This window comes from Salvelinus fontinalis, unplaced genomic scaffold, assembly GCF_029448725.1.
Source record: "Salvelinus fontinalis isolate EN_2023a unplaced genomic scaffold, ASM2944872v1 scaffold_0193, whole genome shotgun sequence".
Classification (NCBI taxonomy): Eukaryota; Metazoa; Chordata; class Actinopteri; order Salmoniformes; family Salmonidae; genus Salvelinus; species Salvelinus fontinalis.
The window spans coordinates 7,603-30,000 of record NW_026600402.1 but is presented as its reverse complement, the minus strand read 5'-3'; the positions used below and the strand labels follow the sequence as shown (position 1 = coordinate 30,000).

The 22,398-nt window shown below is 43.9% G+C and overlaps 1 protein-coding gene across 6 annotated transcripts in view; it reads right to left on the bottom strand.

Moving 5' to 3' along the window:
* Positions 1-22,019, bottom strand: part of LOC129844193 (pleckstrin homology domain-containing family A member 6-like) — a 116,483-nt gene extending 94,464 nt beyond the window's left edge. For 3 of the 6 annotated variants that reach the window (XM_055912622.1, XM_055912618.1, XM_055912621.1), the window contains exons 1-2: positions 21,919-22,019; positions 7,482-7,565 (exon numbers count right to left, since the gene is read on the bottom strand). In XM_055912622.1, the coding sequence (XP_055768597.1) occupies positions 7,482-7,565; positions 21,919-21,950 (116 nt within the window). In that variant the 5' untranslated portion in view covers positions 21,951-22,019. The remainder of the gene's footprint in view (positions 1-7,481; positions 7,566-21,918) is intronic. The other 3 variants (XM_055912617.1, XM_055912620.1, XM_055912619.1) reach the window with 1 other exon arrangement.
* Between the last annotated feature and the right edge of the window lie 379 nt (positions 22,020-22,398).

Here is a 22,398-nt window from a genome sequence, read left to right as displayed (position 1 = left end):
ATATTTCCCTCAGATTACACAGATCCACAAAGAATTCGAAAACAAAACCATTTTTGATAAACTCCCATATCTACTGGGTGAAATACCAGTGTGCCATCAGAGCAGCAATATCTGTGACCTGTTGCCACAAGAAAAGGGCAACCAGTGAAGAACAAACACCATTGTAAATACAACCCATATTTATGTTTATTTATTTTCCCTTTTGTACTTTAACTATTTGCACATGGTTACAACACTGTATATAGACATAATATGACATTTGAAATTACTTTATTCTTTTGGAACTTCTGTGATTGTAGTGTTTGCCATTAATTTGTATTGTTTATTTCACTTTAGTTTATTATCTATTTCACTTGCTTAAAAATATGTTTCCCATGCCAATAAAGCTATTGAATTGAGAGAGAGAGAGAGTGAGAGAGAGAGAGAGAGAGAGAGAGAGAGAGAGAGAGAGAGAGAGAGAGAGAGAGAGAGAGAGAGAGAGAGAGAGAGAGAGAGTTTATTTGACTTTTGTATATTATCTACCTCACTTGCTTTGGCAATGTTAACACATGTTTCCCATGCCAATAAAGCCCCTTGAATTGAATTGAATTGAATTGAATTGAGAGAGAGAGAGAGAGAGAGAGAGAGAGAGAGAGAGAGAGAGAGAGAGAGAGAGAGAGAGAGAGAGAGAGAGAGAGAGAGAGAGAGAGAGAAAATTGGAAAATTCCAAACAAACAACAACACGAAGAGATACAGTATCTATCCAAAACGGATGTGTGGATAAACCACTTCTCCAATCTTTTTGGCACTATAACAAGGACAAACAACAAAAACATACACATGATCAAATACAAATCTTAGAATCAACTATTAAAGACTAACAGAACCCACTGATTTCTCCAATTACATTGGATTTATCCAATTACATTGAATGAACTACAGGATAAATTACAAAACCTCCAACCCAAAAAGGCCTGTGGAGTTGATGGCATCCTAAATTAAATGAAAAAATACACAGACCACAAATTCCAAATGGCTATACTTTAACATCATCCTCAGCTCTGGCATATTCCCCAATATTTGGAACCAAGGACTGATCACCCCAATCCACAAAAGTGGAGACTAATTTGGCCCTAATAACTACCATGGGATATGCATCAATAGCAACCTTGGAAACATCAGCAGACTCGTACATTTCCTCAGCGAAAACAATGTACTGAGCAAACGTCAAAATGTTTTTTTTATCAAATTACTGTACGACAGACCACGTATTCACCCGGCACACCCTAATTGCTAGACTTCAGTGCAGCTTTTGACATTATCGATCATAGTCTGCTGCTGGAAAAACGTATAATGTGGAGAAAGAGTTACTTGTCAAACAGAACACACAGGGTGTTCTTTAATGTAAGTCTCTCAAACATAATCCAGTTAGAATCAGGAATTCCCCAGGGTAGCTGTTTAGGCCTCTTGCTTTACTTTTTGTTTTACTAACGACATGCCACTGACTTTGAGTAAAGCCAGAGTGTCTATGCATGCGGATGACTCAATACTATACACGTCAGCTACTACAGCGACTGACATGACTGTAACACGTAACAAAGAGCTGCAGTTAGTTTCAGAGTGGGTGGCAAGGAATACGTTAGCACTAAATATTTCAAAAACTAAAAGCATTGTATTTGGGACAAATCACTCACTAAACCCTAAACCTCCCTCAACTAAATCTTGTAATAAATAATGTGGAAATTGAGCAAGTTGAGATGACTAAACTGCTTGGAGTAACACTAGATTGTAGACTGTCACGGTCAAAACATATTGATAATTTTTTTACCTTTATTTAACTAGGCAAGTCAGTTAAGAACAAATTCTTATTTTCAATTATGGCCTAGGAACAGTGGGTTAACTGCCTTGTTCAGGGGAAGAACAACAGATTTTTACCTTGTCAGCTCATGGATTTGATTTTGCAACCTTCCGGTTATTAGTCCAACGCTCTAACCACTAGGTAACCTGCCTCCCCATTGATGCAGTAGTAGCTAAGATGGGGAGAAGTCTGTCCATAATAAAGCGATGCTCCGCCTTCTTAACAACACTATCAACAAGGCATGTCCTACAGGCCCTAGTTTTGTCGCACCTTGACTCATGTTCAGTCGTGTGGTCAGGTGCCACAAAAAAGGACTTAAGAAAATTGCAATTGGCTCAGAACAGGGCAGCATGACTGGCCCTTGGAGGTACACAGAGAGCTAATATAAATAAGATGCATGTCAATCTAAGCTAGATGCCCTCAATCTCACACAAATTATCAATGAACCCACCAGGTACAAACCTAAAAACGTAAACATGGGCACCTTCATAGATATTATCCTGACCAACTTGCCCTCCAAATATACCTCTGCTGTTTTCAAATCAGGATCTCAGCAATCACTGCCTCATTGCCTGCGTCCATTATGGGTCCAAGGTCAAATAACCACCCCTCATCACTGTCGAACGCTCCCTAAAGCACTTCTGTGAGTAGGCCTTTCTAATCGACCTGGCCCGGGTATCCTGGAAGTATATTTACCTCATCCTGTCAGTAGAGGATGCCTGGTTGTTCTTTAAAAGTTATTTCCTCACTATCTTAAATAAGCATGCCCCTTTCAAAAAATGTAGAACTAAGAACAGATACAGCCCGTGGTTCACTCCAGACCTGACTGCACTCGACCAGCACAAAAACATCCTGTGGCAGACTGCACTAGCATCGAATAGTCCCCGCGATATGCAACTTTTCAGGGAAATCAGGAACCAATACACGCAGTCAGATAGGAAAGCAAAGGATAGCTTTTCAAACAGAAATTTACATCCTGTAGCTCTATCCAAAAAGTTTTGTCACACTGTAAAGTCCATGGAGAATAAGAGCACCTCCTCCCAGCTGCCGACTGCACTGAGGCTAGGAAACACTGTCACCACTGATAAATCCACGATAATCGAGAATTTCAATAAGCATTTCTCTACAGCTGGCCATGCTTTCCTCCTGGCTACCCCAACCCCGGCCAACAGCTCCGCACCCCTCGCAGCTACTTTCCCAAGCCTCCCCAGCTTCTCCTTCACCCAAATCCAGATAGCAGATGTTCTGAAAGAGCTGCAAAACCTGGACCTGTACAAATCAGCTGGGCAAGACAATCTGGACCCTCTCTTTCTTAAATTATCCATCCCCATTGTTGCAACCCTTATTACCAGTCTGTTCAACCTCTCTTTTGTATCGTCTGAGATTCCTAAAGATTGGAAAGCTGCCGCGATCATCCCCCTCTTCAAAGGGGGTGACACTCTAGACCCAAACTGTTACAGACCTATATCCATCCTGCCCTTCCTTTCTAAAGTCTTCAAATGCCAAGGTAACAAACAGATCACCGACCATTTCGAATCCCACCGTACCTTCTCCGCTGTGCAATACGGTTTCTGAGCTGGTCATGGGTGCACCTCAGCCATGCTCAAGGTACTAAACGATATCATAACCGCAATCAATAAAAGACAGTACTGTGCAGCCGTCTTCATTGACCTGGCCAAGGCTTTCAATTCTGTCAATCACCATATTCTTATCGGCAGTCATTTGAGAAACAGCCTTGGTTTCTCAAATGACTGCCTCGCCTGGTTCACCAACTACTTCTCAGATAGAGTTCAGTGTGTCAAATCGGTGGGCCTGTTGTCCGGACCTCTGGCAGTCTCTATGGGGGTACTACAGGGTTCAATTCTCGGGCCGACTCTTTTCTCTGTATATATCAATGATGTTGCTCTTGCTGCGGGTGATTCTTTGATCCACCTCTACGCAGACGACACCATTCTGTACACATCTGGCCCTTCTTTGGACACTGTGTTAACAAACCTCCAGATGAGCTTCAATGCCATACAACACTCGTTCCGTGTCCTCCAACTGCTCTTAAACACTAGTAAAACTAAATGCATGCTCTTCAACCGATCGCTGCCCGCACCCGCCCGCCCGACTAGCATCACTACTCTGGACGGTTCTGACTTAGAATATGTGGACAACTACAAATACCTAGGTTTCTGGCTAGACTGTAAACTCTCCTTGGGGCGGTAGGTAGCCTAGTTGTGAGAGCGTTGGACTAGTAACCAAAAGGTTGTAAGATTGAATCCCCGAGCTGACAAGGTAAAATATGTCGTTCTGCCCCTGAACAAGGCAGTTAACCCACTGTTCCTAGGCCGTCATTGAAAATAAGAATTTGTTCTTAACTGACTTTCCTAGTTAAATAAAGGTGATGTAATGCCCGGGGTGTAGTGGAGGAAGGAGTCAAACGCAGGAGACAGAGTTCAGAGTAGCGTTCTAATTTAATCACACTAATAGGTGAACACGACGCCACTCTAAAATGAATGCTCCACCACATAAACGAGAACACTAATATCCAAAGAGACAACGTACACTAACCGTGACACACAAGCATGTACAACCTGTACAGGCCGGGCTGCTGGGTAATAAAGCCCCACTAATCACCCTAACCACAAACAGGTGTAACCACTAAACAAATAAGGAGGGGGAGGAAAAGTCAGTAGCAGCTAGTAGGCTGGTGACGACGACCGCCGAGCGCCATCCGAACAGGAAGGGGAGCCACCTTCGGTAGGAGTCGTTACAGGTGAAATAAAAAATTGAAAAAATACATTTTCTGTATAGTGTTGGAATAATTATCTTTGGTAGTTGTAAGCCTTCCTGGTGATTCCATAATTTCGTCCAAAATCAGGTTGTAGGTTTTGAGTATTGAGTCGGAGTGAAGGTTATGTTGTAGAGGGTAGCATCCTGTATATGTTCCTGGCAAAAAAATCCAAGTTTACTTAATAACTCTAAATCTATCTTTTTTTAAGAACATGCTGAAAAATGCAGGAGCTCATCTGATCATGACCTCTCTCTCTCTCTCCCTTTGCCCCATCTCTCTTTCTTTCATAAATACGCCCACATACATGATGCAGACACACACACAAACTAGAAGCTCTGATGCACAGAAAAAGCCACAAATATGACAACTTATACAGAAATCCCATATAAATCTTTCTCCAGTTGTTAAACCAGAATACGTTCAGTCCACACTAACATAAGAGCCCACTTATGATGAGATGTGTTGAGGTGCATGACAAGGTCCTGACTCTCAATGGTCATTGTATAGGTAACTTCCAAAATAAAGGAAACACCACAATAAAGTGTCTTCTTAATAATAGGGTGTTGGGCCACCACGAGTTAGAACAGCTTTAATGCACCTTGGCGTAGATTCTACAAGTGTCTGGAACTCTATTGGAAGGATGCGACACCATTCTTCCACAATAAATTCTATAATTTGATGGTGGAGGAAAACGCTGTCTTAGGAGACACTCCAGAATCTCCCATATGTGTTTAGTCGGGTTGATATCTGGTGACTGAGACACACACACACATACCCCCCTCCCCCACACACACACATCCTTTTAAATCCATGCTGCTTTAAGACCCCTCTTTCAAAGTCACTGACATCTCTTCTTCTAGCCATGGTAGATAAATATTGGCCATTTTTAAAAATGACCCTAAGAAAGAAAGGATGTTATTTGCATATTTAACTCAGGAACCATACCTGTGTGTAAGCACGTGCTTTCAATATACTTTGTATCCCTCATTTCCTCAAGTGTTTCCTTTATTTTGGCAGTTACCTGTAGATCCCCATGACAGTTATGATGACAGTAGAGGTGTTAACCAGGTGATGTCCTGACTACATGTCCAGCCTGACCCTTTAAACTATGGCCAAGTAATCATCCCTAGAACTTCCAGTTTCATAATTTAACCCTTTCCTTCCACTGCAACACTTCCTCAGCTTTTTGCTGTAAAAGAGTGTTCTTCAAATCTGCCTGATCTCGCCAGCTTACATTAAAAGCTATCCATGCAGCATTTAATGTAAGCTTGCAGGATCAGGCGGCTTTGCGAGGCTAGTTCTTCATCAACTCCCCTAGTAAACTGAAGGTAAATACTAAATACTAAATATCCCCATTGTAAGAGTTAGTCCCAGTGTTTTATATTGACGCTTTGAATAACTTACAGTAAAACACAGCCTCTTCGTAGGTAACATCATATATTATTAATGTCCAATGCATCATCAGTTCGATGCAGTATTGATCGTGGTGGGGAACACACAATGAAGGGGGTGGGAGTATTGTCTTAACACCACTGGGGGCATTTATCTAGCTGTCAGGGATGTGGAATTACTGGTGTAACTGTTATACGTTATATTACATTACGGGTGGGGTATCAATGTCATAGTCCTCGGTGTCTAAACCCAGGTAACCCTCGCATGAACACACTTTGTGAGTTAGCAGACCCCAGTACTTTGCATATGAGCAGATTGCTGATTCCCGTCGGCTCAAGTGCTTTCCTGTAACAATAGCAAAGTGCATTCCCCCCATAGTGACAGGGGTGATCAAAGTGACTCTGTGAAACCTGCTACTCTATTCCATCTCTGTCCCCTCTCACACAAACTGTCTCTCCATGTCACATATCACAGCCCATTTGTCTGTGTGCGTGACACCATCATGTTTGTCTCAACTGTTCTTTGTTTCTGGTGTCAAGAGTTAGTGTTAGGTTGGCTGCAAAGCTGAGTGAATGGGATGTTTCATTTATTATCTCAATACAGCAACACTTTGAAGGGAACTGCAGAGATTTTTCACAAGTTTTCTGCAACATTTCTGCATTGCTGGTGATGCAGACCACAAGTAAAGGTTACATGGGCATAGGGTTCAAGTGTGATGTAACTCCCTGCAGGTAAGTCTCTACAGCAGGGATCATCAACTAGATTCAGACGCAGGCCAATTTTTACTTGAACAGATGGTCAGGGGGCCTGAACCTAATTACAAATCATTTGTAGACTGCAAATTGAAGCTCAAACAAATATATTATTTGACTAAAACATAATCATTTCAAACCTTGCTTACATTTGTATACGATCACATAAATGTCTCTATAATGCAGGGGAGTTATCTCCAAATTAAAATCACTTGGAGATCATTTGCTGGTGTTTTTACAGTCCCCCAAAAATACATATAAAATATTTATTTATTTTTGCTCAGAAAACTTGGGGGGCCAAATAAAATCACACATCGGCCAGATTTGGCCCACGGGTCGCCTGTTGGGGAACCCTGGTGTAGAGGTTCACATTAGGTTGAAGTAAGGTTTTACTCAATGTAGTAACTGTACACGGTATGTGTAGGTTTTAAGGTTGTGTTGTTACATGGTCACGATTAGGTTGTATTAGGGTTGAGGTTGGATTGTAGTCACGTCAGCTATTTGTGAATCAGTCTGTTTAGGGTTATGTTGGCTTAAGATTATACTATTATGGTTATACCTGGGTTGTACTCATGTCAGGTATGTGTTTATTGGTTGAGGTTAGGTTGGGGTTAGGTTGTATCAAAGTTAGATTAATCTTGCATTTACGTTATGTGTGTCTTTACTGTTCCAGGTTAGGTTACGGTAAGGTTGTATCAAAATCAGATAATGTTGTACTCACGTTATGTATGTGTGAATGGTTCCAGTCTCCTCCAGCTGGATCTTGCTCACTGGCTGTCCAGCTGGTCCACTCAGGTCATTTTGGCTGGAGACGAGGAGAGGAAGAAAAAGAGAAAAAGAAAGAGAGGTGAATATTGGTGGACCCATGCTGTCAAGCTGTCAGACATGGTGAGAGCAGCTGATCGATAGCTTATCAATCATGTTGATTACTGACGTCGCGGCAACCCAGCAGCCACACAGCACCTCAGCCACCTGAACAGTTTCATGATACAACAGCAGCAGGGTGTGGCGAGTGGTCAGCATGATATAGTGATTTTTTTATTTAACCTTTATTTAACGAGGCAAGTCAGTTAAGTCAGTTAAGAACAAATTCTTATTTACAATGACAGCCTACCCCGGCCAAACCCTAACCCGGATAACGCTGTGCCAATTGTGCGCCGCCCTCCATCAATATGATGGGCAAGATGGGCAAGACACAGCAATATGAGTTCTCGCTTCTCTTTCCATCGGACTCAGTAGGGTGCTCTAGTGTGGTGTGGTCTAGTGTGGTGTGGTCTAGTGTGGTGTGGTCTAGTGTGGTGTGGTCTAGTGTGGTGTGGTCTTGTGTGGTCTAGTGTGGTGTGGTCTAGTGTGGTGTGGTCTAGTGTGGTGTGGTCTAGTGTGGTCTAGTGTTGTGTGGTCTAGTGTGGTGTGGTCTGGTGTGGTGTGGTCTAGTGTGGTGTGGTCTAGTGTGGTCTAGTGTTGTGTGGTCTAGTGTGGTGTGGTCTAGTGTGGTGTGGTCTAGTGTGGAGTGGTCTAGTGTGGTCTAGTGTGGTGTGGTCTAGTGTGGTGTGGTCTAGTGTGGTCTAGTGTGATGTGGTCTAGTGTGGTCTAGTGTGGTGTGGTCTAGTGTGGTGTGGTCTAGTGCGGTCTAGTGTGGTCTAGTGTGGTGTGGTCTAGTGTGGTGTGGTCTAGTGTGGTCTAGTGTGGTGTGGTGTAGTGTGGTGTGGTCTAGTGTGGTGTGGTCTAGTGTGGTCTAGTGTGGAGTGGTCTAGTGTGGTCTAGTGTGGTGTGGTCTAGTGTGGTGTGGTCTAGTGTGGTGTGGTCTAGTGTGGTGTGGTCTAGTGTGGTGTAGTGTGGTGTGGTCTAGTGTGGTGTGGTCTAGTGTGGTCTAGTGTGGTGTGGTCTAGTGTGGTGTAGTCTAGTGTGGTCTAGTGTAGTGTGGTCTAGTGTGGTGTGGTCTAGTGTGGTGTAGTATGTTGTGGTCTAGTGTGGTGTGGTCTAGTGTGTTGTGGTCTAGTGTGGTCTAGTGTGGTGTGGTCTAGTGTGGTGTGGTCTAGTGTGGTGTGGTCTAGTGTGGTCTAGTGTGGTCTAGTGTGGTGTGGTCTAGTGTGGTGTGGTCTAGTGTGGTCTAGTGTGGTGTGGTCTAGTGTGGTGTGGTCTAGTGTGGTGTGGTCTAGTGTGGTCTAGTGTGGTGTGGTCTAGTGTGGTCTAGTGTGGTGTGGTCTAGTGTGGGGTGGTCTAGTGTGGTGTGGTCTAGTGTGGTCTAGTGTGGTGTGGTCTAGTGTGGTCTAGTGTGGTGTGGTCTAGTGTGGTGTGGTCTAGTGTGGGGTGGTCTAGTGTGGTGTGGTCTAGTGTGGTCTAGTGTGGTGTGGTCTAGTGTGGTGTGGTCTAGTGTGGTCTAGTGTGGTGTGGTCTAGTGTGGTGTGGTCTAGTGTGGTCTAGTATGTTGTGGTCTAGTGTGGTCTAGTGTGGTGTGCTAGTGTGGTGTGGTCTAGTGTGGTCTAGTGTGGTGTGGTCTAGTGTGGTGTGGTCTAGTGTGGTGTGGTCTAGTGTGGTCTAGTATGGTGTGGTCTAGTGTGGTGTGGTCTAGTGTGGTGTGGTCTAGTGTGTTCTAGTGTGGTCTAGTGTGGTGTGGTCTAGTATGGTGTGGTCTAGTGTGGTCTAGTGTGGTGTGGTGTAGTGTGGTGTGGTCTAGTGTGGTGTGGTCTAGTGTGGTCTAGTGTGGAGTGGTCTAGTGTGGTCTAGTGTGGTGTGGTCTAGTGTGGTGTGGTCTAGTGTGGTGTGGTCTAGTGTGGTGTGGTCTAGTGTGGTGTAGTGTGGTGTGGTCTAGTGTGGTGTGGTCTAGTGTGGTCTAGTGTGGTGTGGTCTAGTGTGGTGTAGTCTAGTGTGGTCTAGTGTAGTGTGGTCTAGTGTGGTGTGGTCTAGTGTGGTGTAGTATGTTGTGGTCTAGTGTGGTGTGGTCTAGTGTGTTGTGGTCTAGTGTGGTCTAGTGTGGTGTGGTCTAGTGTGGTGTGGTCTAGTGTGGTGTGGTCTAGTGTGGTCTAGTGTGGTCTAGTGTGGTGTGGTCTAGTGTGGTGTGGTCTAGTGTGGTCTAGTGTGGTGTGGTCTAGTGTGGTGTGGTCTAGTGTGGTGTGGTCTAGTGTGGGGTGGTCTAGTGTGGTGTGGTCTAGTGTGGTCTAGTGTGGTGTGGTCTAGTGTGGTCTAGTGTGGTGTGGTCTAGTGTGGGGTGGTCTAGTGTGGTGTGGTCTAGTGTGGTCTAGTGTGGTGTGGTCTAGTGTGGTCTAGTGTGGTGTGGTCTAGTGTGGTGTGGTCTAGTGTGGGGTGGTCTAGTGTGGTGTGGTCTAGTGTGGTCTAGTGTGGTGTGGTCTAGTGTGGTGTGGTCTAGTGTGGTCTAGTGTGGTGTGGTCTAGTGTGGTGTGGTCTAGTGTGGTCTAGTATGTTGTGGTCTAGTGTGGTCTAGTGTGGTGTGCTAGTGTGGTGTGGTCTAGTGTGGTCTAGTGTGGTGTGGTCTAGTGTGGTGTGGTCTAGTGTGGTGTGGTCTAGTGTGGTCTAGTATGGTGTGGTCTAGTGTGGTGTGGTCTAGTGTGGTCTAGTGTGGTGTGGTCTAGTGTGTTCTAGTGTGGTCTAGTGTGGTGTGGTCTAGTATGGTGTGGTCTAGTGTGGTCTAGTATGGTGTGGTCTAGTGTGGTCTAGTATGGTGTGGTCTAGTGTGGTCTAGTGTGGTGTGGTCTAGTGTGGTGTGGTCTACTGTGGTCTAGTGTGGTGTGGTCTAGTGTGGTGTGGTCTAGTGTGGTCTAGTGTGGTGTGGTCTAGTGTGGTGTGGTCTAGTGTGTTGTGGTCTAGTGTGGTGTGGTCTAATGTGGTCTAGTGTGGTGTGGTCTATTGTGGTCTAGTGTGGTGTGGTCTAGTGTGGTCTAGTGTGATGTGGTCTAGTGTGGTCTAGTATGGTGTGGTCTAGTGTGGTCTAGTATGGTGTGGTCTAGTATGGTGTGGTCTAGTATGGCCTAGTATGGTATGGTCTAGTGTGGCCTAGTATGGTATGGTCTAGTGTGGTGTGGTCTAGTGTGGTCTAGTATGGTGTTTTCTTGTGTGGTCTAGTGTGGTCTAGTGTGGTGTGGTCTAGTGTGGCCTAGTGTGGTCTAGTGTGGTGTGGTCTAGTGTGGTCCAGTATGGTCTAGTGTGGTCTAGTATGGTGTGGTCTAGTGTGGTGTGGTCTAGTGTGGTCCAGTATGGTCTAGTGTGGTCTAGTATGGTGTGGTCTAGTGTGGTGTGGTCTAGTGTGGTCTAGTATGGTGTGGTCTAGTGTGGTCTAGTATGGTGTGGTCTAGTGTGGCCTGGTGTGGTGTGGTCTGGTGTCATCTAGTGTGGTGTGGTCTAGTGTGATGTGGTCTAGTGTGGTATGGTCTAGTGTGGTGTGGTCTAGTGTGGTGTGGTCTAGTGTGGTCTGGTGCGGTCTGGTGTTGTGTGGTCTGATGTCATCTAGTGTGGTCTAGTGTGGTCTAGTGTGGTGTGGTCTAGTGTGGACCAGTAGTCTGGTCTGCTGTTTATTTATTTATTTATTTCACCTTTATTTAACCAGGTAGGCAAATTGAGAACACGTTCTCATTTACAATTGCGACCTGGCCAAGATAAAGCAAAGCAGTTCGACACATACAACAACACATAGTTACACATGGAGTAAAACAAACATACAGTCAATAATACAGTGAAAAATAAGTCTATATACAATATGAGCAAGTGAGGTGAGATAAGGGAGGTGAAGGCAAACAAAATATATATATAAATAAATAAAAATATAAAAAGGCCATGGTGGCGAAGTAAATACAATATAGCAAGTAAAAAAAATAAAAATAAAATAAAAATACAAATAAAAAAACACTGGAATGGTTGGTTTGCAGTGGAAGAAGGTATAAAAAGGCCATGGTGTTTTTCAACTCTTAATGATCAGCTATGAAAAGTCAACTGAAAATTATTCATGATTATTATTTGACCATGCTTGTCACTTATGAACATTTTTGAACATCTTGGCATAGTTCTGTTATAATCTCCACCTGGCACAGCCAGAAGAGGACTGGCCACCCCTCATAGCCTGGTTCCTCTCTAGGTTTCTTCCTAGGTTTTGGCCTTTCTAGGGAGTTTTTCCTAGCCACCGTGCTTCTACACCTGCATTCTAGCTGTTTGGGGTTTTAGGCTGGGTTTCTGTACAGCACTTCGAGATATTATCTGATGTACGAAGGGCTATATAAAATAAAATTGATTGATTGATTGATTGAAGAAGGTGCAAAGTAGAGATAGAAATAATGGGGTGCAAAGGAGCAAAATAAATAAATACAGTAGGTAAAGAGGTAGGTGTTTGGGCTAAATTATAGATGGGCTATGTACAGGTGCAGTAATCTATGAGCTGCTCTGACAGCTGGTGCTTAAAGCTAGTGAGGTAGATAAGTGTTTCCAGTTTCAGAGAATTTTGTAGTTCGTTCCAGTCATTGGCAGCAGAGAACTGGAAGGAGAGGCGGCCAAAGGAAGAATTGGTTTTGGGGGTGACCAGAGAGATATACCTGCTGGAGCGTGTGCTACGGGTGGGCGTAGCTATGGTGACCAGCGAGCTGAGATAAGGGGGGACTTTACCTAGCAGGGTCTTGTAGATGACCTGGAGCCAGTGGGTTTGGCGACGAGTGTGAAGCGAGGGCCAGCCAACGAGAGCGTATAGGTCGCAGTGGTGGGTAGTATATGGGGCTTTGGTGACAAAACGGATGGCACTGTGATAGACTGCATCCAATTTATTGAGTAGGGTTTTGGAGGCTATTTTGTAAATGACATCACCGAAGTCGAGGATTGGTAGGATGGTCAGTTTTACAAGGGTATGTTTGGCAGCATGAGTGAAGGATGCTTTGTTGCGGAATAGGAAGCCGATTCTAGATTTAACTTTGGATTGGAGATGCTTGATGTGAGTCTGGAAGGAGAGTTTACAGTCTAACCAGACACCTAGGTATTTGTAGTTGTCCACATATTCTAAGTCAGAGCCGTCCAGAGTAGTGATGTTGCACAGGCGGGCAGGTGCAGGCAGCGATCGGTTGAAGAGCATGCATTTAGTTTTACTTGTATTTAAGAGCAATTGGAGGCCACGGAAGGAGAGTTGTATGGCATTGAAGCTCGCCTGGAGGGTTGTTAACACAGTGTCAAGAGAAGGGCCAGAAGTATACAGAATAGTGTCGTCTGCGTAGAGGTGGATCAGAGACTCACCAGCAGCAAGAGCGACATCATTGATGTATACAGAGAAGAGAGTCGGTCCAAGAATTGAACCCTGTGGCACCCCCATAGAGACTGCCAGAGGTCCGGACAACAGACCCTCCGATTTGACACACTGAACTCGATCAGAGAAGTAGTTGGTGAACCAGGCGAGGCAATCATTAGAGAAACCAAGGCTGTCGAGTCTGCCGATGAGGATGTGGTGATTGACAGAGTCAAAAGCCTTGGCCAGGTCAATGAATATGGCTGCACAGTACTGTTTCCTATCGATAGCGGTTAAGATATCGTTTATGACCTTGAGTGCGGCTGAGGTGCACCCATGACCAGCTCTGAAACCAGATTGCATAGCGGAGAAGGTATGGTGGGATTCGAGATGGTCGGTAATCTGTTTGTTGACTTGGCTTTCGAAGACCTTAGAAAGGCAGGGTAGGATAGATATAGGTCTGTAGCAGTTTGGGTCTAGAGTGTCTCCCCCTTTGAAGAGGGGGATAACCGCAGCTGCTTTCCAATCTTTGGGAATCTCAGACGACACGAAAGAGAGGTTGAAAAGGCTGGTAATAGGGGTGGCAACAATTTCACCAGATAGTTTTAGAAAGAAAGGGTCCAGATTATCTAGCCCGGCTGATTTGTAAGGGTACAGATTTTGCAGCTCTTTCAGAACATCAGCTGACTGTATTTGGGAGAAAGAGAAATGGGGAAGGCTTGGGCGAGTAGCAGAGGGGAGGGCAGTGCTGTTGACCGGGGTAGGGGTAGCCAGGTGGAAAGCATGGCCAGCCGTAGAAAAATGCTTATTGAAATTCTCAATTATAGTGGATTTGTCGGTGGTGACAGTATTTCCTATCTTCAGTGCAGTTGGAAGCTGGGAGGAGGTGTTCTTATTCTCCATGGACTTTACGGTGTCCCAGAACTTTTTTGAGTTTGTGTTGCAGGAAGCAAATTGCTGCTTGAAAAAGCTAGCCTTGGCTTTTCTAACTGCCTGTGTATACTGGTTTCTAGCTTCCCTGAAAAGTTGTATATCACGGGGGCTGTTCGATGCTAATGCAGAACGCCATAGGATGTTTTTCTGTTGGTTAAGGGCAGTCAGGTCAGGAGAGAACCAAGGGCTATATCTGTTCCTGGTTCTAAATTTCTTGAATGGGGCATGCTTATTCAAGATGGTGAGGAAGGCATTTTTAAAAAATATCCAGGCATCCTCTACTGACGGGATGAGATCAATATCCTTCCAGGATACCTCGGCCAGGTCGATTAGAAAGGCCTGCTCGCTGAAGTGTTTTAGGGAGCGTTTGACAGTGATGAGGGGAGGTCGTTTGATCGCTGACCCATTACGGATACAGGCAATGAGGCAGTGATCGCTGAGATCTTGGTTGAAAACAGCAGAGGTGTATTTGGAGGGCAAGTTGGTTAGGATGATGTCTATGAGGGTACCCGTGTTTACGGAATTGGGGTGATACTGCTGTGGTCTAGTGTGGTGTGGTGTGGAGTGGTCTGATCTGGTGTGGTCTAGAGTGGTGTGGTCTGGTGTGGTGTGGTGTGGTCTAGTGTGGTGTGGTCTGGTGTGGTGTGGTGTGGTCTGGTGTGGCTGTGGCTGTGTTTCTGTGATCAATGTGTCCTTCCCTGCTATTGATTTTACAACCGATGACTGTGTGTGTGTGTGTGTGTGCGTGCGTGCGTGCGTGCGTGCGTGAGCACGTCTCTTATTTCTGCTGCACAGTGTAATCTAACCAGTGGTAAATATCCGTTGTTTATAGGTAGAGCGGAGCAATGAGGTACCCTGCCTCCCTTTGTGGGTCTGACACCCCAGATATTCTCCTCACCAGAGATATAATGAACTCTATTCAATATTTCATCTGATCAACCAGGCTACTTCTACTGTAGACTACATTCAGTACAAACACAACCTGGCTCAGTCACATGAACACAAACCAGAGGAGGCTGGAGGGCATACTGTAGATATACTGTAGAACAGGCGTATCGTAATGGCTGGACTGGAATGGTATCAAACCATTATTGCACCATTCCATTAATTACAATAAGCCTCCTTTGTCTCCGACCCACCAGCCTCCACTGACACAAACAAATGTAAACCCTTACACACCCAGTCATGTACAGTCATGAACATACTTGCATGCATACCTAAACACATGTCTCACATGTCGCACATGCACACGTAGACATGTTCCGCTCACACACATACGGGACACATAGATTGACCCCTATGCTAACGAACAGCACTTTTGTATGTGAAAGATACCAGTAGATCACTTTTGTGGCTCTATTTTAACAAACCTAATGCAATGGTACATCTAAGCTCTGCTGGTAGTGCAATAGGTGAGGGGTGTGTCAGGCATATTTTGTATTATTTTTACACCCAGATTTAAGAGCACAATAGCTGGAGGTGGTGGGAAAGGGCTGGGTTTTGATGAATAATCAAGTTGTAGGTGTGATGAGGCCTTGGCCACTCACTGGCGAGTCAAGGCATTCCGTGGCTTAAAAGGCAATTCTGCCACTTTTCAACCTCATATTAATGATCTCCAGCACCAAACCAGTGTCTAAATATGTGAAAACAGAGCGTTTCAATTATCTGTGAAAAATGCTTGTCTGTGACATCACAGAGTAGGGTTGAAAGAAGAAAAAAGAACTGTCACCTTCGAAGATGTCATCAGGTAGATTTTACAAAAGATAGAAATGTGCCGTTTTCACATATGTAGACACAGGTATGGTGTTGGAGAGCATGTCAATGAGGTTAAAAAGTGGTAGAATGGCCCTTTAATACTGCATTCCTGTGTCTCAAGTTGTGTAGGTTATTGACGGACGGTCTTGGCGTTGTTATCAACTCCAGTTTGGCTGGGGGCACGGAGTATTCTGCTCCTGGTCCATTGTGGATTAATACTACACTTTATTAAATAGCAAAGGCTACAGCAACGAGTGATAGCAACAGTAAAAAAAACATCCACATTGCTCAACATTGCTTAGATGTGTTTGAAGTGTAAACAGTCAACATTGTTGTAACTGGCTTCAACGAGTATAGGCGCATTGCTGTTGAACCAGCTTCCGCTACCGTAAGGTAAGGGGAGCCTACTATGGCTTGATTTTTAATCAAACTAAACTGAAAACAAGCAATTGTTACAAGAAAAGAAATGTTTCTAAATAAGAATGTCACCGGATTATCTCACCTCACATTCCATGCTGGGCATATAGTCTACATGGAGGGTTTTACACACATCCACAATAATAACAGGAGCTGGTTAAAACAGGGTAATAGCCTGACCAGCTTTGGGTTGGTGTTAACTGTCCCCACCAGCGCATACTGAAATTGCCACTTTGGCACACGTTCTTCAAGGACACACGTTCCGCTAGCGGCACACCCCCCCCCACCCCCACTGAAAAGGCAGAGCCGCGAAATTCCAAAAGAATATTTTTTTTAAATATTTAACTTTCACACATTAAAGTCCAATACAGCTAATGAAAGACACAGATCTTGTGAATCCAGCCAACATGTCCGATTTTTAAAATGTTTTACAGGGAAGACACAATATGTAAAGATGTAAATCTATTAGCTAAAAACACATTAGCATAATCCACCATCTTTTATTTGTCCACCAACAACAGTAGCCATCACCAATTCGGCTAAACTAAGATATTGATAGCCCCTAACCAAGAAAAAAACTCATCAGATGACAGTCTGATAACATATTTATGGTATAGGATAGGTTTTGTTAGAAAAATGTGCATATTTCAGGTAGATGGCATAGTTTACAATTGCACCCACCGTCACAAATGGACTAGAATAATTACAATGAGCAACGTGTTTACCTAACTACTAATCATCAAACATTTCGTAAAAATACACAGCATACACTAATCGAAAGACACAGATCCTGTGAATACAGACAATATTTCAGATTTTCTAAGTGTCTTACAGCGAAAACACAATAAATCGTTATATTAGCATAGCACATGTGCAAACATTACCCCAGCATTGATTCTAGCCAAAGAGAGCGATAACGTAAACATCGCCAAAATATATTAATTTTTTCACTAACCTTCTCAGAATTCTTCAGATGACACTCCTGTAACATCACATTACAACATACATATACAGTTTGTTCGAAAATGTGCATATTTAGCCACCAAAATCATGGTTAGACAATGAGAAAAGTAGCCCAGCTGGTGAGAAAATGTTCGTGCGCCATATTAGACAGTGATCGAGTCGTATACATAAATACTCATAAATGTGACTAAAAAATATAGGGTGGACAGCGATTGATAGACAATTTAATTCTTAATACAATCGCGGAATTAAATTTTTTAAATTATCCTTACTTTTCAATACAGTTTGCGCCAAGCGAAGCTAAGTCAAAAAAAATGGCGTCCTAAGCCACTAACATTTTTCGACAGAAACACGATTTATCATAATAACTTGTTCCTACTTTGAGCTGTTCTTCCATCAGAATCTTGGGCGAAGCATCCTTTCTTGGGTATAATCGTCTTTTGGTGGAAAGCTGTCCTCTTGCCATGTGGAAATGCCAACTGCGTTCGGCATGAACTGGAAGCGTGCCCAGAGATTCACAGCGTCTCAGAAATAAATGTCCCAAAATCGCACTAAACGGATATAAATTGCTATAAAACGCTTTAACCTGTTGGGGATGGGGACGCTGTTTAGACTATTTATGCTAATTGGGTAATTTTTGAAACGGCTTCCCACAAAATCCTTGATCGTACAATATGCATATTATTATTATTATTGGATAGAAAACAGTCTATAGTTTCTATAGGAGTTGAAATTTTGTCTCTAAGTGGAACAGAGCCCATTCTACAGCAATTTCCCTGACATGGATTCAGATTTCAGAAATGTTGGCCACTGTTCTGAAGTCAGTTAAAACGGCACTGATATTGCTATGACTATACGGACACTTCTTACGTCTTCCCCTGGATGCCTTTACGTGATGACGATTCCAATGGGGTCGATTGCACGTTCACAGGCCCTATAAATCAAAAAACCCTGTAGCTAGCAAGTCTTTCCTTGCTGCGTAACGCGCGTGCTGGACACCGACCCGCTCCTGTTCCAAGCGTTAGTTTAGCCTGTTATATTTCTCCGGTCATCTTTTCACTCGTTATAGGAGTTAAAAACATCATAAGGTAGTTAATTTAAAGCGTTTTATAGCAATTTATATCCGTTTAGTGCGATTTTGGGACATTTATTTTTGCAACGATGTGAATAGTTGGGCACGCTTTTCAGTTCATCCCGAACGCAGTTGGCATTTCCACATGGCAAGAGGACAGCTTTCCACCAAAAGACGATTGCTCCCAAGAAAGGATCCTTTGCCCAAGATACTGATGGAAGAACAGCTCAAGGTAGGACATTTTTATTATGATAAATCGTGTTTCTGTCGAAACATTTTAGTGGCTTAGGACGCCATGTTTTTTGACGTAGCTTCGCTTGGCGCAAACTGTATTGAAAAGTAAGGATAAATTAAAAAATGTAATTCCGCAATTGTATTAAGAATTAAATTGTCTATCAATCCCTGTCCACCCTATATTTTTTAGTCACGTTTATGAGTATTTATGTATAAGAGTAGATCACTGTCTAAGTGGCGCAAGGACTTTTTCTGACCAGCTTGTCTACATTTCACATTGTCTAACCATGATTTTGGTGGCTAAATATAAACATTTGCGATCAAACTCTATATGGAATGTGTAATATGATGTTACAGGAGTGTCATCGGAAGAATTCTGAGAAGGTTAGTGAAAAAATTAATATCTTTTGGCGATGTTGACTTTTATCGCTCACTTTGGCTAGAATCAATGCTGGGCTGCTATGTGCTATGTGCTATGCTAATATAACGATTTATTGTGTTTTCGCTGTAAGACACTTAGAAAATCTGAAATATTGTCTGTATTCACAGGATCTGTGTCTTTCGATTCGTGTATGCTGTGTATTTTTACGAAATGTTTGATGATTAGTAAGTAGGTAAACACGTTGCTCTAAGTAGTTTTTCTATTCCATTTGTGACGGTGGGTGCAATTGTAACCTATGCCATCTACCTGAAATATGCACTTTTTTCTAACAAAACCTATCCCATACCATAAATATGTTATCAGACTGTCATCTAATGAGTTTTTTTGTTGGTTAGGGGCTATAAATATCTTAGTTTAGCCGAATTGGTGATGGCTACTGGTGTTGGTGGACAAATAAAAGATGGTGGATTATGCTAATGTGTTTTTAGGTAATAGATGTACATCTTTACATATTGTGTCTTCCCTGTAAAACATTTTAAAAATCGGACATGTTGACTGGATTCACAAGATCTGTGTCTTTCATTAGCTGTATTGGACTTTAATGTGTGAAAGTTAAATATTTAAAAAAAATATATTTTTTGAATTTCGCGGCACTGGTTTTTCAGTGGGGGGGGGGGGGGGTGTGCCGCTAGCGCCACGCTGATCCTAGACAGGTTAAATTAACTACCTTACGATATTTTTAACTCCTATAACGAGTAGAAATATGACCTGAGAAATATAACTGGCTTCACTAGTGCTTGGAAAAACAGTGGGTCGGTATCCTCCGCGCGCATGACGCACCAAGAAAAGAGTTCCTACATACAGGGTTTTTTCATTTATAGTGCCTGTGATTGCGCAATCGACACCATTCAAATCGTCATCACGTAAAGGCATCCAGGGGAAGACGTAAGCAGTGTCCATATACTCATAGGAATAACAGTGGCCTTAAAACTGACTCCAGAACAGGGGCCAAAATTTCTGAAATCTGACTCCATGTCAGGGAAATTACTGTAGAATGAGTTCTGTTCCACTTAGAGACAAAATTTCAACTCCTATAGAAACTATAGACTGTTTTCTATCCAATAATAATAATAATATGCATATTGTACGATCAAGAATTTTGTAAGAAGCCGTTTCAAAAATTACACGATTACCATAAATAGTGACAACAGCACCCCCTAACCTTAACAGGTTTTAAGGACATACCTCGGATATTGCCACCCCTCCCAGTTTTGGCGCAAGGAAACTCATAAGACAGGTAAATTACCAATCCTGGCGCTACGGTTTGAAAAAAGAAGAGTGTCAGTATTTACAGGTCACAAAAGAAGCAAACTAGCGTGCGTTTGACAATTGCGCTGGCTTATTGCCAAACCAAAAATAGAGCCCTTCATCTCTTAAGTGGATTTATAAATCATACAGGAGTGTGTTCCCCCTAAACTGCCTGCGGAATTCACCTGCTGCTGTTCTGAAAGCAAGGCTGAATGTAGCTACTAGACATGAGGCCCAGATCAAATGAAGGGGCTGCTTAGACTGTTAGGACCTGAGGAAAGGCCTGGAGTCAGAAAGATGTTTATAGGAACACACCCTTCTCACCTAAACATATAGGCTATGGTCCATAATCTTAAACCTTCTCTCTACTCATCCAAGGCCTTAGGGAAGCCAGCCTACTAGTTTTACAGCCTGAGAGGACACATATTGTAGGCCCAAGGCAAAGAGTTAGAACATGGAATGTCTGTAAGGATAGTCCATACTACAGCCTCAGGACTGCACCTAGCTAGGCCAAGAGCAGGGCCTGAAGCAGGGCCTTGACCCTTTGACGAGGACAGGCATCATATGGTCTTTTGCCGTACACTATACTTAGGCACTGTTCCTAGGACCAGAGGGTGTGCAGGGATTTGTTCCAGCCCATCAATACATGTAACACATCCAGCTACTCACTCTTGAGAATGCATTGATTAGCTGAATCAGATGTTTTGGTGCTGGGTTGGAACAAAAGCCTGCACTCCATGTGGATGTCCAAGACCAGGTTTGAAAAACACCGCTCTATGTAAAGCAGGGCAGAAAACTTCCACCCCACAGCCTGTCTGCCTCGGTCTCTGTCCACTACTGGATGGCAGAATGTTAGTGGCATCTGGCCCAGACCCTGCCATGCAGAGAATCATGGTATACTCCACACACACACACACAATGATAGGTAGAGAGGACAAGGGCAGCCAGCCAAGAGCACAGTCAGACAGAAGGCATGCACCTCCTGATGTCAAAGGAACAGACACCAGAGCACTTCTGCCTGTGTGCAGCTAACCATAACAACTCCCTGACAAACCTACTACAGCCTGCCTACACCGTGTGTGTGTGTGTGTGTGTGTGTGTGTCTGTGTGTGTGTGTCTGTGTGTGTGTGTGTGTGTGTGTGTGTGTGTGTGTGTGTGTGTGTGTGTGTGTGTGTGTGTGTGTGTGTGTGTGTGTGTGTGTGTGTGTGTGTGTGTGTGTGTGTGTGTGTGTGTGTGTGTGTGTGTGTGAGAGAGAGAGAGAGAGAGAGAGAGAGACTTGGTCTCAGAGGGTCCTGAGACTGAGCATGCCTGTTCATTTGTAACCTACAAACCTATATAGAGAGAGACCGCATCACTGCCTGCTTCTACATATGGACAAACAAATGGCTAAACAGCATACGGTAACATCACAGTGTCCTTAATGTGACCACAAACTGGACTCCAACATGACTAGAAAAACAATGGACTAGTTCCATTGACTGTCCCCTGAGGTAGTCACATTATAGGGTGAACACATGCTAGCAGTGTTTAGCCATTCCTGATAGGCTACTTACGCTAGCATGAAAATCAAGCCATAGCCCAAACAAACACACACACACACACACACACACACACACACACACACACACACACACACACACACACACACACACACACACACACATTCCTATACACATATCAGATCTACTATATCAGTCCCTGCCTCACACAACTGCCCAATAAAAGCCATAAACTAGATCTTTGTGCTTTCTCTACAGCAGCACTGCATTGCAGTACTCTCTGACCTCCAGCTTCTGGTTCCCTCTCCCGCCACCACTTTGCCAGGCAGCCCCAGAAGAGACCACTTCCCCCCAGCCTCGGCCACTCCACTGTCCCCTACCTACCTAACCCTCCGGTCCGCACGGAACTTCAGCATCCTCCACCGGATCAATCATATAACAGATGAGACAGACAGAGTGAGAGGGATAGAGAGAGAGAGAGAGAGAGAGAGAGAGAGAGAGAGAGAGAGAGAGAGAGAGAGAGAGAGAGAGAGAGAGAGAGAGAGAGAGAAAGAGAGAGAGAAGGGAGCAGCTGGCTAGCTAACCCAGTGCCAGGAAAAAGCCGATTGGTGTTAGATATAGTAATTGCTGTCCTCCTTTCTCTCCTTGAGAATGCATGCTGTAACCACCCTCTCTCTCTCTCTCCTCTCTCTCACACACACAATTGCTCTCTATCACTGTCACTCTTCTCGCCCCCTCCTCTCTCTCTCACGCTCTCTCTCATGCTCCTTTGCCTAACAGAACTGCAAGGCTCAGATTATTTAGCTGTTTCCCTCTCTCTCTCTTTCTCTCCCTCTCATTTTCTCTCTCTCTCCATCCCTCTAC